Source organism: Spea bombifrons, chromosome 6 (assembly GCF_027358695.1).
Source record: "Spea bombifrons isolate aSpeBom1 chromosome 6, aSpeBom1.2.pri, whole genome shotgun sequence".
NCBI classification, from domain to species: domain Eukaryota; kingdom Metazoa; phylum Chordata; class Amphibia; order Anura; family Pelobatidae; genus Spea; species Spea bombifrons.
This window is the reverse complement of record NC_071092.1, coordinates 22775089-22793970: the sequence shown is the minus strand read 5'-3', so window position 1 is coordinate 22793970 and position 18882 is coordinate 22775089. Positions and strand designations below refer to the sequence as shown.

Genomic DNA, 18882 nt, shown 5'->3' with positions numbered 1-18882 from the left:
TAGGGACCTATTCAATCACAGTATATTGGTGATAATGGCAAACCCTCATGCGTTGCACTGATTTCAAGATGTGAAGTACATTAATTGTAGGTATATGCTATAAAACCTCTAATATTATCTAGGTCAAATTGGGGGATTTTAATTATCAGTACTGAACAAGTACTGGAACAGTAGTTCCAGATGTTGGAACAACAAGTTAAGCAAAGGGGAGCAAATGTTTTAATCTATGTCATGACAATTAGAGGAGACTAGAAAGGATACCTGTCTAAATCTGGTGATTGTGAACAATATAGAGCTTTTGTAGAATATTCAAGTAAGGCAGCCTTTGGGAAACAGTGACTAGGTTGAATTCTTTGTTATTAACACCTTAAGGACCGCTTTTATTTGAAAAAATATTTTACTCATCTTCAAAAGCTAATGAAAAACCTGCTAAATAGATTCTACCATGTGTCTTGAGTTTAGAAATACCCAATGTTTTTTGCTTTTACAAGTAGCATTTTGCTGTTTAAAAATTTCAACATTTTTTTCAAATCTGATAATTGTGTGCCCATGGCCTATTTGGAACATCTTTGATGTCGGCCAATTTAATTTACCCCATCACACCATGTGTTTTTGAAAACTAGACACCCCAAGATATTTTAAATTCTGGTATTTTAACACTTTCCATGCACTCATTTTGTCAAACTTTGCGGTAGTAACTCATTTTCTAGCTTTCTTTCGCACACATTGTAGTTATTAATTTAAAGCTACTGGTATATATATCACTATCAAATAATAACCCAATATGTGATAAGCAACATCTCCTGAGTACAGCAATATAACCCATGTATAGATTTGTTGGCTTGTTTGGGGCTAAAGGGCCACATTTTGGAGGTGCGTTTTTTTCTTTTCATTTTGACATCTGGTAAGCCCCCACCTTAAATATGCAGTACAGTTAAGGAATTTTCACTTAAAACTAGAATGCTACCTTACAGTGAGAACAAATAAGATGTGGAATGTTATACTGTTAAATGTGGGCTAGATGATATTTTATGCAAATAAGAAAATACAGGCATACTTTAAGTTATAAGGGTAGGATAAGTCATAGCTTGTGTATCCAATGGGAAATCAGACTGACATTTTGGAGTCATTTAGGATTTTTTCTCCCTTTTCAGGCACAATTGGAAATGACTTAATTGTGATTTTTTTTTTTTTGCCTTCTTCTGGATCAACAGCAAAGTTACTTATTTTGATACTTACACCACATGTCAGAAACACATTTAGGAAACAACAATGTTTAGGTTAAATTTAAGAGGGAGAAGAAAATTAAATGAGAAAATTAAGGCATTTATAGATAATCTAGGAGTAATAAATAAAGATATCAGTAAAATATTTTTTTAAGACAGACACATGTAATTTACTTTTATTTCTAGGTTTGGACGTCACTCATATGATGACCTTTCAATTCTTGCTCCACTCCAGCAGTGCTGTAGGTCAGTGTCACAAAAGGATGCGCTCTGCTATGGGTAGAAGATTTACCTTGGTATTGTGAGATCTATTCCAGGGATACTTTGGCAACTTGATTGCAATGGTAATGTTTGGGTAGTTGCCAAAAGGTTCATCGAGTTTAACGTTTTCAAGAATAACTAGTCATTTTGGACAGTGCTATGCTTCCAACATTTTGGAAACACTTTGAGGAAGGGCCTTTTCTATTTCAGCATGACTGTGGTCCGCTGCACAAAGCAGGGTCCATAAAGACATGGTGGAATGACTTTGGTGTGGAATAACTTGACTGGCTGCACAGAGCCCTGACCTCAACCCCATCGAACACATTTTGGATGAACTGGAACGGAGATTGCAATCCAGTGCCTAACCTCACAAATGCTCTAATGGATGGATGAGCTAACATTCCCACAAAAACACTCCAAAAGCACTCCTCGTACCGGCTCAAAATAGTTTAGAAAGAGCCCTTCCAACCTGGACCGCACCGATCCAGGTAGGAAGGGCCCGTTCTAAACTATTTTGATCCGACACAGGGGAGACAGGAACGTATTCACATTTTCTTAATATTTTACTTTAATGACAAAATACATGACTCCACTAAGTTAAACTCAATGAAATATATTGGTAAAAAATATATGCTAAAGTGACACAACATGTGGTGAACTGCCATACTTAAATCAGCATAAATACCGTATTTGCTCGATTATAAAACAAGGTTTTTATCAGAGCAAATGAAAATATCTTATATTCAAGGTCGTCTTATAATCAGACCTCAAAGAGGTCTGACTACAAGACTAAGATCCAAATCCCCCGCAGCACTGCAGGGGACCTGGATCCTCCTCTCTGGCAGCCTCTGCTGCTGCCGGCACTTCCTCTGGGGGCTCCTATGACGGAGCGCCGGCATGACCATAGAAGCCCCAGCAGAAGTGCCCTTGTCTGCGTGCATCCGCCTGGCAGCCGGTGAACATCTGTGCGATGCATGCAGACATCCTCCGCTGCTGCTGGCACTTCTGCCGGGGTTCTATGACGGAGCTCAGGTGCACCTTTCGCTGCTCAGTCATAGAAGCCCCAACGAAACTAACAGGCTAACCCACTAACACCAGAGTGGCGCAGAGTGGCATATAGGGGGTTAAAAGGCATTACTGTAGGCAGAATGGCATATAGGGGGCTAAAAGGCATTTCTGTAGGAAGAGTGGCACATAGGGCGTCAAAAGGCACTTTTGTAGGCAGAGTGGCATATAGGGGGTTGAAAGGCATATCAGGGAGGCAGAGTGGCATATAGGGGGTATAAGGCATATCTGGGGGGGCAGAGTGGCATATAGGGGGGTATAAGGCTGTTCTGGGGCAGAGTGACATATCAGGGAGGCAGAATGGCAGAATGGCATATAAGGGGGTATAAGGCATATCTGGGGGCAGAGCAGCAGGTCTGGGGGCAGATGTGAATAACTGGGGGGCAGAGCGGCAAATACAAGGAAATAAAAACAAAAAAAAAAAACAGTCATAGTTTTTATTAAATATGAAAAATAGCGTACAGGTGAATGAATATTTACTAGTAAAACATTTTTCCTATAGGGTAGTCTTATATTGAGGCTTTTAATTTTTTCCTAAATTAATATTAAATTTTGGGGGAGTCGTCTTATAATTGAGCAAATATGCTAATTACAGAAATACTTGGCATGTTCTGGTGTGAATATTTCCATGTAAAAATAAAATCAACTTATGATCGCTTAACTCACACCAGAGAAATCAGACACAAAGGGCTTTCTATATCTTATCTAATCTCTATAAGACAGACTTGGTTGAATGTGTATGTGATCGCATTGTTTTCAAACGGAACAGCTCAGTAACAGCTTTAAAGTATTTTTAAATGTGAGTTAATTACAAAACGCCCACTTACCTTCAAAATAAAATATACCGTATGAATATACAGTAAATGATTGATAATGGTAACCAGTCTCCTAGAGGCAATTTTATGGGCATTATACTGCGATTGGCCCTTTAAGCTAAAAGAAACATGATTGTGAGTACATTGTTGCAAAATGTCAGGCATGGGCATAGGAACCCCTAAAAATCAGGGGGGGGCAGCATTTTTCCCCATCAAATCCCCACTTCCTCCCCATCTCTTTTTTTGCAAAAATGTACAATAATATATAACTTGAAACACTGGTAAAAATAATGTACGTTTAATACATTAAATATAGGAAAAAAACAGCTAATCTTTGTAACAAAACATTTTTTTAAATATCGAAAAATTGGACCCTAGGCAAGCATTTCCTTTGGCCGCACTCCATGCTCCCTAGCATGCAATCACTCCCTCTGCTCCCACACCAAAAAAAATATATGTGCCACACTGACCGTAGATTAAGGGAAGAGTCAGTGCAGTCTTCCCTCCTTCTGACTACTCCGTGACATTAAATCCAAAACTGAGAAGCAGGGGCTCAGCACTGAAATGGTAAGGTTTATTTCACACAGGCAATGCTTCGACACACAGGTCTTTCACATTGCCTGTGTGAAATAAACTCACCTTACCATTTGAGTGCTGAGCCTCTGCTTCTCTATTTTGGATTTATTGAAGGACTTGGTGGTACCCTGGCTGGTGCACCATATCACAACTGAGTGCTGCATTCCAACCTTTGTTTCTGTGTATACTCTGTGACATTGAGAGGTCCTCACCCCCCACCCCACCCCACCCCCTGTAATCATCCCCTGAGTCCCTTTGTCCCTCATTTGCTAAGCCACACCTCTCTCACTTACTCCCTGTAGATCAAATAAACAACACATGGAAACAGCATGTGCATGTATAGATTAACTGAATAAGACATACAAACCCTATATTTGCAGGTATATAAATAATGTATGGAAACATAGCATAGCAGATATGGATCAACAGAATAACACATAAACCCAGCTTTGCAGGTATAAATCAACTGGAATTCACATATAAACTCAGCATTAAAGATAGAAACACCCCAAAGGCCAGCCCTGGCATCCACACTCCCCGCATAGAACCTGATCAGCACTCAGATTACACAAACAAATTACAGTTACTTTTGTTACTTTTATCCCCCCTTCTCACACTATGTACCCTTCTCACACTATGTACCCCCTCTCCCCCTTCTCATACTATGTACCCCCTCTCCCCCTTCTCACACTATCTACCCCCTCTCCCCCTTCTCACACTATCTACCCCCTCTCCCCCTTCTCACACTATCTACCCCCTCTCCCCATTTTCACACTATCTACCCAATCCCCCCTTCTCACATTATCTACCCCCTCTCCCCCTTCTCACATTATCTACCCCCTCTCCCCCTTCTCACACTATCTACCTTCTCTCCCCCTTCTCACACTAACTACCCCCTCCCTACCCCCCTTCTCACACTAACTACCCCCTCCCTACCCCCCTTCTCACACTAACTACCCCCTCCCTACCCCCTTCTCACACTATCTACCCCCTCCCTACCCCCCCTTCTCACACTATCTACCCCCCCTTCTCACACTATCTACCCTCTCCCTACCCCCCTTCTCACTAGTTACCCTCTCCTACCCCCCTTCTCACTAGCTACCCTCTCCCTACCCCCCTTTGTAGGTCACTGACCGTGCAGTCCTGTGGTGGGAGCGCGAGGCCTCTGTCTCGCTGCTCTGCCGCGATATACGCGGCTTCACTGCTGAGCGCCGGCATATGACATCATATGAAGCGCCGGCACCGAGACAGACGCCTCACGCTCCCACCACTGCAGTCGGGTGGCGGCAGGGAGCAGAGGAGACAGGACGCCGAGCGGTTGCTGAAAACAACCGCTCGGCACCCCTCTCTCCTCCTGCGGCGTTTCTATTGGAGGGTTCCTACGGCCCTGGGGGGGATTTCTTTATTATCGGTTACTGAGGGGGGAGATCTGTCCCCCCCCTCCCCCCGGTTCCTACGCCCATGATGTCAGGTGATCTAAATGATACAGAACCTGTAGCCTGTAGTTGCAATTTTCAGTACAGAGGCAGACCAATAACTGTTAGAGTGTCAAATATTTCAAGTTGCTGTCTTCTTGTTACAATTACTCATCTGTTACCCTTCTTGTTTTCATGCATATGAGTATCGGCTGTTTTATATTACTTATTTTTTATTTAGCTTATTCTTTATTTTATTTAGCCATGTTTTACTAATTAATTCTTTATAGACAGGTACTACTTCTAAAATCACTAGAACAATTGTACACCAGCTGTAATATTTTTTTTTCTTTTGTATTAGAATTAAGAAGTCCACCATGCAGCGACTGCAGCTTTTGGCAACTGAGCCTTACCGTTTAAGTGATGTCATGCGGGAATCTCTCTCTTCAGACCCACTGACACCTATCTTGACAGAGCCTCATCTTGCTGCCCTTGACCGCAGACTTGGCATAACCCTTGGCATTATAAAACAATGCCTCAGGAAGGAAGGATACCAAAGGGTCATGCATGATGATTGGACTAGCTAGGCAGCAGGGAATGACACATTTAACTCATGGGATCCACCAAGGATTGCAATACTATAAATAATTGCAGTTCATATTATATATTATATTATATTTCTTATTAATGGCAAAATAGGGAGGGATGGGGTTCATGTTTGGCAATGAGAAAGGAAAGTAAAATTGCAATTTTATGTGATCACATTTTAATTAGCTGAAAAGAAAACAATATGTGTACAAGCATAAAAGCCACATCTTCTTAAACTAAAATATATATTTTTAAAAAAACTGTATTACTTTTTGTGTCTGATTCATATTTCATAAAATATCTCAATATGTATTCAGTAGCTTGGAGGAAAGAAGATACAGAGGAGCTATTATAGAAGCATTTGAATACTGAAGTCTTCACAGTGTGCTAGATGGTACTGAGGTAGCTAGCAGAACACATGACTAGCAAAATCCTGGAAGAGCAATTAGTCTTTTCACTTCTCATCATAGTGTGCAACAAACAGTTCTCTGCCACTTCACAGATCTCTGGCCAAACCTCACCTAGAGTATCGTGTACAGATTTGGTCTCCAGAAGGATAACGACATATTGGAGAGAACTCAGTGGAGGTCTCCTAAGATGGTAAATAGTTTGTGTGGTGTTGTGCTTGCTGCCTGCTTGGATAGCTTCCATACAAGCATGATGTCATCAACTGGGTGGAGCTGGCAGGTACATAAAAAGACTATTGACAGTTGTTTTTCTATGTAACAGTTAGCAGACAGTATAATAAAAGCATCAGTTACATATTGAAATGGTCATTGCATTATTATGTTATTAAGGACATAACAGTTCGCAGGATAAAAATGATCAGGAAAGGGATATCAATATCCATTAGATGTGATGTAAGCATTTAAATACATAAAGGGATTTAACAAAGTACATGAGATAAGTTTAGGAGACAAAAATGTTTGAACAAGAGGTCATAATCTAAAACTAGAGGGTCAGGTTAGATGTGATGTAAGGAAATGTTACTTTACTGAGAGGGTAGTAGATAAATGGTACAGCAAGAATATTTGTAAACTGTGTCAAAAAATAGAAATCTATAAATTATTAACTTAATTAACTTAAATAATATACCTAAGTTTAAATAAATAACATTTTATGAACAAATATGGTACAGCATCACTCCTATCACTATATACCAAGCCAGACATTGATGGTGGTACAGCGTAACTCCCATTACTATGCACTGAGCAAGACATTGATGGTAGTGTAGCAAAACTCCTATCACTATACACTAAGACAGACATTGACGTGGTTGGCCTCTACCCCTAAAACAGCCTGTGTGTGACACTGCTGCCCCTAAAACAGCCTGCCTGTTCTAACTCTGCCCCTTTAGCAGTCTGCCTGTTCCAACTCTGCGACTTTAGCAACCTGCCTGTGCCATCTCTGCCCCTCTTAACAGCCTGCGTGTCCCACCTCTGCCCCCCCTAAACAGCCTGCCTATCCCATTTTTGCCCCCAAACTCTCACTCACTCATTCATTTACCCATTAACTCTCTCTTACCCCTCTTGCAGATTTTACTGATCTGGGGGCCATCCGCGCAGACTATGTGGCCCGACGGGCGCCTAACGTAGGCCAGCAGCTAACCACTGTGGCGCCGAACCCTGCATGAGGAAACTCTCTTTTCAGGCCCAGAGCTCCTGTATCTGCTTCTGAATCACAATTATGAAGCAGTATGTTTCATCTCTAGAAAATATCTGGCAATCCCTGAGGGTATTTTTGCAGGAATCACAGACTGATGTTCTCTCTCTCGGCACAGATCACTAAATTTGATCGTTGTAATTGACCATCACAGCGATCACATAACTTGGGTGTAAAGGCAGTCCCGCAAACGTGCTGGTTGCAGCGCATGTAAGAGCCCCCCATGTGATTTTCAATGGGACGTACTGGTTCACCTTTAGGGTAATGAACAGGGTTATATTTCTGTGAAGTTGCAATGTTGTTCTAAGTGCAGCAACGATTGGAGACATGTTTTAGTGAGCCTTTTGATTTTTGGGGATACACATTATCTGCAGCTATAAATCCTTGATTAGCGAGTGTGGAACATTTAGCAATTTTTCCTTGCATGAAATAGAAAATAAATACAATGGTATTAGGAGGGTACATTTTTCTGAATAGAGCATGCATCAAAAGCTTAAAAGCATCAATGCATAAGTGTTCCAAACAAGCAGTGACAAAGTTTATAAAACGTTAAAACTTTATTTCCTTACTATAATGAAGGTCATATGAAGACAGAAAAACACAGATGTTGCTTAGTATTTTTATATTGTATATACATGTTAAAATAATATAGTGCTCCTGACTGGTGCCTGTTTGGAATATAGAAATATGTCTGGTTGGAACACAGATAGACTCTAATTTATATACATTTTTTCAGTGAGTGGTGGGGATTTCAGTTTATGCTACCTAGCATCCTCACATATATACAGAGGCATAAAACAGATTCTATTAAATATAGGACACGTTGTAAAAACTGAAAGAAAAATGAAAGGGAGGTCAGATAAGAAAAAACATTTTTAAAAAAGGGGAAACAAGTGGGAAGCAGTGAATATAATGAGCGTATAATTGCATGAAAGAAAAGTGTTTGTTGAATTGCTGCACTGAATGTTGATTTTCAAAATGATACATTTTTATGATTGTAAAAACAGAGGACTTAATGTGGATTTGAGCTTCTTAGCACACTATCAATACTTCCTATAACCTGTGCCTTTTTTTTTTTTCTTCTTCTTCTTCTCTCTCTCCTACATGCTTACCCCTGCTCCCCCCCCCCTAGCCTTATCTGTGCAGTATGCGCCACCAGGCCCGGACTGGCCATCGGGCACACCGGGCATTTGCCCGGTGGGCCGGGCCGGGACAGGGCCACGGCCGGGCCGGATTGACTTAGGGGCTAATGGAGCTGCAGCTCCAGGCCCCTACCTTAAAATAGGCCCAGTCAGGACCGGACTGACTGGGCCTATGCGGCCGTCCTTAACGCAGGGCAAAAGGGGCACCTGCCCCTTAAGCCCGCAGCAACCGCGACCGGGCCCGCTACTTACCTGGCAGACGCGCGCGAGCAGCGTCCCTTCCACAACCAGGAGGACGCAGGAATCCAACGGAACGGAGCCATGTGACGTACGTCACGTACGCCACATGACCCTGCTGTGCGTCTGCTTCCCCTGTACAGATCCGCGGAAGTCTGCGAGCGGCGCGTACATCATGAGTCCAGGTAAGGGGGTGAGGGAGGCTGTATGGAGTATGTGAGATTGAATGAAAGAGAGAATTAATGAGTATCTGTGAAGGAGTGAGTGAATGAATGTTTGTGAATGAGTGTATGTAAATGAGTATCTGAATGAGGGAATTAATGAGTATCAATGTATGAATGAATATCTGAATGAGTGAATGATTATCTGTGAATTAGTGAATAAATATTTGTGAACGAGTGAATGAATATGTGTCTGTGATAGCATGGATGTGTAGGGGGGGGCAAAGATGCCACAGGCAGGCTGTTTTGGTGGCAAAGATGCCACAGGCAGGCTGTTTTGGTGGCAAAGATGCCACAGGCAGGCTGTTTTGGTGGCAAAGATGCCACAGGCAGGCTGTTTTGGTGGCAAAGTTGCCACAGGCAGGCTGTTTTGGTGGCAAAGTTGCCACAGGCAGGCTGTTTTGGTGGCAAAGTTGCCACAGGCAGGCTGTTTTGGTGGCAAAGATGCCACAGGCAGGCTGTTTTGGTGGCAAAGTTGCCACAGGCAGGCTGTTATGGGGCAAAGATGCCACAGGCAGGCTGAGTGAAACCATCCGTTGAAACCCTCCGGTTGCGGGTGTCAGTGTGGCATAGCCTGTCCTGGTGTTTGTGATTGGGTGTCAGTGTGGCAGAGCCTGTCCTGTTGTGTGTGTGTTTGGGTGTCGGTGTGGCAGAGCCTGTCCTGGTGTGTGTGTGTGTGTGTGTGTGTGTGTGTGGGTGGGTGTCAGTGTGGCAGAGCCTGTCCTGTTGTGTGTGTGTTTGGGTGTCGGTGTGGCAGAGCCTGTCCTGGTGTGTGTGGGTGTCGGTGTGGCTTAGCCTGTCCTGGTGTGTGTTTGTGTATGGGTGTCGGTGCGACAGAGCCTGTCCTGGTGTGTGTGTCTGGGTGTCAGTGTAGCAGAGCCTGTCCTGATGTGTGTGTTCGAGTGTCAGTGTGGCAGAGCCTGTCCTAGTGTGTGTGTGTGTGTGTGTGTGTGTGTTTGGGTGTTGGTGTGGCAGAGCCTGTCCTGGTGTGTGTATGAACACAGAAAAGAACCCCAGCACTCCAATCAGCTTCCAATCCTTCGGTTACTTTATTCAAAGAAAGCAAAACAAAAAAGCAACGTTTCGGCCAAACAGGGCCTTTGTCAAGCTCATAAGGCCCTGTTTGGCCGAAACGTTGCTATTTTTGTTATGCTTCCTGTTTTTGTTTTGCCCTTTTTCCTGCTAGCTCCCAGCTTCCTGGGAGTTGAGTGCTGAACCATTTCTTCTTTCTTTAACTGTCCTGTTGTGTGTGTTTGGATGTCAGTGTGGCAGAGCCTGTCTTGGTGTGTGTGTGTGTTTGGATGTCAGTGTGGCAGAGCCTGTCCTGGTGTGTGTTTGGGTGTCGGTGTGGCAGAGCCTGTCCTGGTGTGTGTCTTGGTGTCGGTGTGGAAAAGCCTGTCCTGGTGTGTGTGTTTGCTTATCTGTGTCCTTAATTTACAGTAGGAACTATTTCATTTTTACTTATCCAGAGATAAAACACCCTCCTGAATTTGAAGTGACTTCAGGGAACAAAACATTCAAGGCCCTGAAATCATTTAGTGGAAAAGATAAGGTATTGTGTTATTTACTCTATAATATTTATTTCAAGGATTAGTCGCACTAAATTGTGGCTTCATGCTTCCCATGTTGAATGACCAAGTATTATGTATGTGTATGTACATATATGTTTTTTCATAAAAAATGGGCTGCTCAGTCTGAAATGCCCGGGCCTATTTTTTGTCCCAGTCCGGGCCTGTGCGCCACTATTTACTATTTACGACCCTCTTAGTTTTTTGTCTGCTAATTCTCTACCTTGTTGTTTTAACCCCTGTTTTAACCCTGTATCAGAACATGTACTGGTCAGTTTTAAACTGTGTTTTTCATTTGCTTGGTCAGAAATGCTTTTGACTTGATAAAGGGAGGACTCCCGAAAGCTCGTCTATTACCGTATTTGCTCGATTATAAGACGAGGTTTTTTTCAGAGCAAATGCCCCCCCCGCCCCACTTACCGGTGCTTCTGAGTCCCCGGTGTGCAGCCGGGGCAAGGGAAGGAGGTGTGGCTAGTAGCGGGGGTTATCCTGCGTTCCGGAGATCAGATATCCCGGCACCGGTTTGAGGAAATCTCTCTGACAGTCGGGGAAGGTCTGCGCGATGGACGCAGACAACCCCCGCTGCTACCCACACCTCCTTCCAGCTGCAGCGTAAATTCTTTACGCGAATCGCGTAGAGCTCTACACGCTGTCCCGGCTACATGACAGGGGAGTCAGAAGCACAGGTAAGTTTGGAGGAGGGAGGGGGAGGGAGGGAGTGTTAAATGGGGGGCATAAGGCATTTCTGGAGGCAGAGTGTTCTATGAAATGCCTTTTAACCCACCAGAAATGCCTTTTTAACTCTCTATATGCCACTCTGCCCCATAATATGCCTTTTAACCCTTTTAATGCCAGAGTGGCATATAGGGGTATAATGCATTTCTGGAGGCAGAGTGGCACATAGGGGGTCAAAAGGCATATCGTGAGGCACAGTGGCATATAGGGTTAAAAGGCATATCATGGGGCACAGTGGCATTTAGAGGGTTAAAAGGCATATCATGGGGCACAGTGGCATATAGGGGGTATAAGAGATTTCTGGGGCAGATGTGCATAACTGGGGGGGCAGGTTGGAAAATAGAAGGAAATAAAACCAAAATATTTTTCTCAATCATAGCTTTTATTAAAAAAAATAGTTTACATGAATTAACATTTACTGGTAAAACTTTTTTCCTATAGGGTCGTCTTATATTCAGGCTTTTTCTTTTTTTCCTAAATTAATATTCAGATTTGGGGGGTCGTCTTATAATTGAGCAAATACGGTATTTTAAATACTGTTAGTCCAATAAAAAAGGTATTACAAGATTCTGCAACATTCAGTTTTTTTGCATTCTTGATTTTCAAATAATAGTAGATAACAAGGAAACCTGAATGAAAATGCACCATTATCCTGTATGGCAAGAAACAGAACAAAGAATTTGACACCAGAATAAGAACTAATCCAGGGGTGGACTGTGACCATCCAGGGCCCCGGGCAACAAAAAGTCATGGGCCCCCTGTGATGATGCCCTCCCCCTATCATGGCCATACCTCTTCTTGGTTAAGCCCAAGTTAAAGTTAATTTTTTGTAAACATATACTGAAAATTGGTAATAACACAAAACTGTAATTTTTTTATAAAAAAAGGTATACATGATGTATTCCATGATGAAACTGGTAGAAAGTATCAAAATAAACTAAAGCATACATTTCCTCAAAAGCTTACATCTAGTGCAATAAAACAAACACAAGTTAATCTTCTTGTTATTAACCATGTGAGTCCTCTTTCATTATTTCTTATCCAACAAATACAGCATCTGTATTTATTATGTATTATGTATTTCTCAAATGTTAGCTGAATTCAAAGAAAATGCATATGAGCATATCTCAAAAGTCTCCTAAATAACACAATACTACATGTGTTTTACATTACATAATTACATAGTAACAACAATTTTCACAATGTGCACCTTGTGATTTGGGGGTGATAACTATCCCTCACCAAAAAAACCCTGCAAACTATATTATATGTAATAACTATACATCTTACTATATTCTCTAAAAGCACACCCCTTGAAGATTTCAAAGACAACCCACTTATCTTTCTAGGTCACCCATAGCAACCACAGATCTTTCAAGAACAGAGGATTTGGGGGGTTTCCCTATCTGTTTCATGTTCCAGGAATATTTGAGGATAGATGCTTTACCCTCGATCAGGAAGAAAAAGCACAAAAAAGAATCTCTTGAACGTATGCACACCACATATGTGTGGTAAGTTAGCATTACGTGTTGATTGGAGACCCCCAAATCATTTGCACAGGTAAACAAAAAACGCACACCTCGTGATTTTGGGTCATCACTACCCATAAACACCAAAACAACCCACAAAAAACAATACCTTCTCTAAAAGTAAATCCCTTGTATATTTCAAAGGCCCTACTTACCTTTCTAAGTGGCTTAAAGAACCCACAAATTAAACCTAGGAAACTATATTTCTTACATGGCATTGGTTACGGATGTTATCTTTTTTATTACGAATCCTAGACTGGACAGACAATTTGTTGTCCAATCAGTATGACACGCTCCCCTTCCCACCCATTTCCTCTTTAAATCTTTTAAGTTTCCAGTGATGTCAGCGGGAACTCCCACTAATGCAGTGCTGGCCGCGTAGCACAAGGGTAGGCTCCGGTATGATCATTAATTGCACACTTCTACTTTGAAGAAATCACTAGTTTCCAAAAACCAAAGAGCGGACTAAAAGCCAAATGGGAGACATTTTAATTGATATTTCCTTCCTTTTTATAGGAATTGAAGGAAAGGTAGATATAGAGGGAAGACTGGAACTGTCAAATATGAGTTCTTGAAATGATTTAGCAATCAATCTCCTGGAGGTAAAAGATCTCTTAAAATAAATTCCTCATATTTTTAAATGATGGTAACAGACCCAAGAATTGAGATCTTTAGGGATGATAACTGGCCAGCATCTTTTTTTTTTTTTAACCAAAAATGGGTTGTCTACGAAACCATTGTTTGTTAATGGGACCTGCATAATCATTCCCTTTTTTAATAAATTCTGTATCTCTGAAGTTACAAGTTTCCTGTTGTCTGAGGAAAATACATACAAATAAAAAAACACATACATACATACATACATACCCCCGTCTGCCACACTTACCTCTCCCCTCTCCAGCAGCATCCAGTCACAGGCTGGAGCGGTCCAGGTCAGAAGGGCCCTTGGGGTGTATCTCATCAGGCCCCATCGACTTATTTGTCTTGACCTTAGACAACTGAAGTAATAACTGCCTTGATAAACTCATATGTATCCAAATGAATAAGTATTTTTTTCTGAGGTCCCTTTCTTTCATTTTCATCTGTAATAACTAAACAGAAATATTAACCCCTTAAGGACCGGGCTCATTTTTCGTTTTGTACCCTGTGGGACCGAGGCTGTTTTGACACTTTTGTGGTGCTTGTGTTCAGCTGTAATTTTCTCCTCACCCATTTAGTGTACCCACATAAGTTATATATTGTTTTTTTCAGGACAAGATGGGCTTTCTTCAGATACCATTATTTTGATCGTATCATCTTATTTACTATAAAAAAAATAAAAAAAACATGGTGAAAAATTGAAAAAAAACACATTTTATGACTTTTATTTGAAAAATCTTTTACTCGCCTAAAAAAGCAAGTAAAAAAACTAGCTAAATAGATTCTACTACTTGTCCTGAGTTTAGAATACCCAATGTTTTTATGTTTTTTTGCTGTTTTTTGTAAGTTATAGTGCAATAAGTACAAGCAGCGTTTTATGTTTTCCAAATCTTTTTTAACAAATCTGGTCAGTCTGCCTCCATCTCCTCTTTGGAACATCTTTGAAGCCGGTTAACTCAATTTAACCCCCTCAAACCATATATTTTTGAAAACTAGACACCCCAGGGTATTCCAAATGCTGTTATTTTAACCCTTTCCATGCACCAATTATACAACTACACTTTGTCAAACTTTGTAATAGTAATTTTTTTTATTTTTTTTTCCACACAAATTGTATTTTAGTTATAGATATACAGGTCCTGATATATGTCACTGTCAAACAACACCCCAATATGTGTTCAGGAACATCTCCTGAGTGCAGCGATACCCCACATGCATGGGTTTGTCAGATTGTTTGGCTGGTAAAAGGCTACTTTTGGGGCATGCGTAATTCAGGTGGTCATTTGGTCATTGTGCCTCCCTCTCCTCTTTGGAATATCTTTGAAGCCGGTTAACTCAATTTAACCCAAATCAAACCATATATTTTTGAAAACTAGACACCCCAGGGTATTCCAAATGCTGTTATTTTAACCCTTTCCATGCACCAATTATAGAACTACACTTTGTCAAACTTTGTAATAGTAATTTTTTTTATTTTTTTTTCACACAAATTGTACTTTAGTTATAGATATACAGGTTCTGGTATATGCCACTGTCAAACACCCCCCCAATGTGTGTTCAGGAACATCTCCTGAGTGCAGTGATACCCGTGCATGGGTTTGTCGGGTTGTTTCAGATTTAAAATGCCACATTTGGGAAGTGCGCTTTTTTTCTCCATTTTGGTCAGTCTGTACCTATGCCCTATCTTTGAGCTAGGCCACTCCAATTTACCCCATCAGCCATTTTTTTTATATATTAGACACCCCTTGGGTATTTGAAGTGCTTTTATTTTAACTCTTTTGTTGAGATTTTTGAGAAATTTTAGCACTTGCTCAAAATAATAAACTTTATTTTTTAATTTTATTTTATTTTTTTAATACTTTTTTTATATATTTTTTTTACACATTTTGCTGGTACTGGATGGTTCATCTAGTGACATCACTGCATAATTATTTTTAAATGTTAGCACATTTTTTATTTTTTTTTTTTCATTTTTTTTTTTTGAATATTTTACTAATCACATAGTGATTAGAAAGCTGGGCTCCATTGACTTGCATGGTTGAATGCAGTACATGTATTCAACCAGCAAGTGGAGCCAGTTCTCTAGAGGGTCTGGAGACCCTCTAGCGAACTTTTTCGTCTCTATTGTTTTATTTCCCGGGTCACAGTCCACCTAGAGGTAAGTGTTTGGTGTCGCTGGATGCCTCCTGATCGAGGCATTCCAGCGACACCGTTGATCGCCTCCTAAACGCTTTTAAAACGGGCGTCCGCCGCCATACAATGTATGGCGGCTGTTGACGCCCCGGGGAGGGGCCAGACATGGCCCCCGATGCCGATCTAAAAGACTAAAGAGGAATTGCACCCAGTGAAACCGAAGACGATGATGTTTTTCAGATCTGTCGTGAGCCAATTACACCAGTTCCTTAAGGGTTCGCCTCTGCTCCACCCGTTGGACCCACTCCCAAATTGAAGGCAGGGTTGGATCACCCCAATGCAGAGGAATAAGGGACTTTGCAGCCACCAACAATCAACGATTTGTACCAGGAAATTGAGAATGGCATATGTAACAAGAGGAAGAAAGCGGGGGAGAACGATAGTTGTTTGCAGTTAAGTGATCGATGGAATGAACAGCGGTCCAGAAAGAGAACATGAGTGGGCATGTCCACCATAGGTGGAGAATCGAGCACGAGATTACCCCACACCTCCAACATTCATCCTTCACATCAGGGTTGTAGCAAGCCAATGTGGATGGTGGATGGTACCAACAGGCCAAGAGCTTGTAGGACATCTCTTGATCCCTACTATTGATAGAACAATGTTGCATAAGGATATAGATCTTATTCCTTTCTTCCCCCGTTCAAGACAGATGCAAGGAGTCTTTCCATTTTACTTCATGAGACGGGGTATTAGGATTTAAAGCAGGGAGAAGGCCACATAGTAACGATATACCATGAGCAGGGATTTCATCCCAGACACACAAAGTCTCAAAGGCTGTAAGATCCCTAAAAATCTCATGTTTGCGTATTAAAGTCGCTTAGCTGGGCATATCTAAACCCCTCAAGAGGAATCGGTGGCTCCGGAGATATCAAATCCACACATGGTCTTAGGCCATGAGATGACAAGAACGCCTGGATCTCAGTCCCCCCCCCCCCCGTAGCCACCACCATCGGAAAGAGGGCCACCCTTTTCCTGGAGGGAAGTCAGGATTATCACGGACCGGAGTAAGTGGTGAGGGAACGGTGGAAATATTGGTGCTCCGTAGCAGGGAGCGGCAAACTTCGAGGGTCGCCGAAATAAAAGGGTAGTCAGCAGCTAAATGACAAGCATGGGTAACACCCAGCCAAGGCAATGTACCCACCAGAATGGCAAGTAAACCAACCAATTGCTTACGCCGCGCCCTACTCAACCACTCCAATATGTTTTTTACCTTTTGGAACCGAGTTTTAACACTTTTGCGGTGCTAGTGTTATATTGTTTTTTTCAGGACAAAAAGGGCTTTCTTCAGATACAATTTTTTTGATCATATTATCTAATTTCTTCTTATTTCTATATAATTTTAAAATTATAAAATGATGAAAAATTGAAAAGAAAAAAAAACACATTTTCTGACTTTTACACGAAAAATCTTACTCATCCAAAAAAGCTAATGAAAAAACCTGCTAAATCAATTCTACCATTTGTCCCGAGTTTAGAACTACCCAATGAATTTTTGCTTTTTCTGCAAGTTATTGGGTAATAGTTTAAAGCCATTTTTTCCATAGCTGGTTATTCTGCCCAATGTGCTATTTCGGGTATCTTTGAAGCTGGCCAATGCAATGTACCCCATCGAAACGTATATTTTTGAAAACTAGACACCTCAAGTTATTTCAAATGCTGGTATTTTAACCATTTCCATGCATGAGATTCTGCCACCAGTCTTTGCACCAATGTGTGTTCAGCAACATCTCACAGGTAAAGCGATACCACCCATGCATGGGTTTGTCTGGTGTAAAAACGCAACATTTAGGAAGTGTGCATTTTTAAACTTGGAACTTTTACTTCTGGTCCTACTGCCCCCATGTCCCCATGCCCCATCTTTGAAGCCGGCTAACTCAATTTACCCCATCACACCATATATTTTTGAAAACTAGACACCCTAAGGTATTTCAAATGCTAGTATTTTAACCCTTTCCATCTGGGGGCAGAGTGGCATATCAGGGGTTATAAAGCATATCTGTGAGAAGATAGGCATATCTCTAAGTAACGTGTATTATGAATTAAGGAGGGGACCTTAAAATGGCTTTTGGTTTTCTGTTTGTATATAATATATGCTGACAAAATGCATAATAGATACCAAAACATTTAAAATACATGTACTCCTGTTCATTAGATAAAATACTGTTTTAGCATTCCACTAACTTTTGCACCAAAGCAAAGCATCCACTGTTTTTAAGAGTAAGAGCATAAATAACTTCTGATAAATTTCATTTTATAACCTTAACTGCATTAAATTACAACCAGATATGTCAACAAAAAAGTATTGTTGTGTTCCACAGCAGCTGGCAATTAACTGTTCCACTAGAGATACATAAAGGATAGAGAGGGAGAAAATGAGGGAAAGAAAGAATACAACATAAAGAGACAGACGGACAACAATAAAAAAAAGCGGGAGAAAACCACAATGTAAAACACTAGAAATGCATAAAGGCTAAAGAGGGCGAAAATAAAGGAAAGAATGAATACTACATAAAGAGACAGACTGACAAAAAGTAAGAGGGCGGGAGAAAACCACACGGAAAAAAATGCAAACAAAGAACTGAGGAGGAGAACGTAGCTGTGCGTGTCAAGAAGGAACCACTGGAATGTAGCAACCGCGAAGAGGATGTCTTAGAATTGTGTCGCACAACAAAAAGACAGCGGTGCCTTTATTCTGTTACCCGCTACAGACAGGTGATGTACTTGGGCAAAGAAGCAGTTAAGAAGGCAGCGAGCCAAGTACAGCCCTTTCCTGCGGAGACAGTCTAAAGTCGGTTTCCGCCCTTGGCATTCAAACGCTCCAATAGACAGCCCCTTTTTGTCATGAGTGACAGTCATTCAGGCCAATCACGATGTTCTGATGAGCTTAACGCAGGCATTCTCAGATGACAGCAGTGTGTGTTTGTGTCACTGTCACCTGAACACGCAGTGAGGGAGCGCAGAGAGGGACCCTGCTAACGTCATTGCCTGAATTTAGGTCATTTTCATG

General features: G+C 41.5%; 1 protein-coding gene across 1 annotated transcript in view; it reads left to right on the top strand.

Moving 5' to 3' along the window:
* Positions 1–5984, top strand: part of LOC128500713 (extracellular serine/threonine protein kinase FAM20C-like) — a 29775-nt gene extending 23791 nt beyond the window's left edge. Inside the window, exons 9-10 of the mRNA XM_053469962.1 lie at positions 1413–1472; positions 5720–5984. Of these exons, the coding sequence (XP_053325937.1) occupies positions 1413–1472; positions 5720–5945 (286 nt within the window). The 3' untranslated portion in view covers positions 5946–5984. The remainder of the gene's footprint in view (positions 1–1412; positions 1473–5719) is intronic.
* The last annotated feature ends 12898 nt before the right edge of the window (positions 5985–18882 follow it).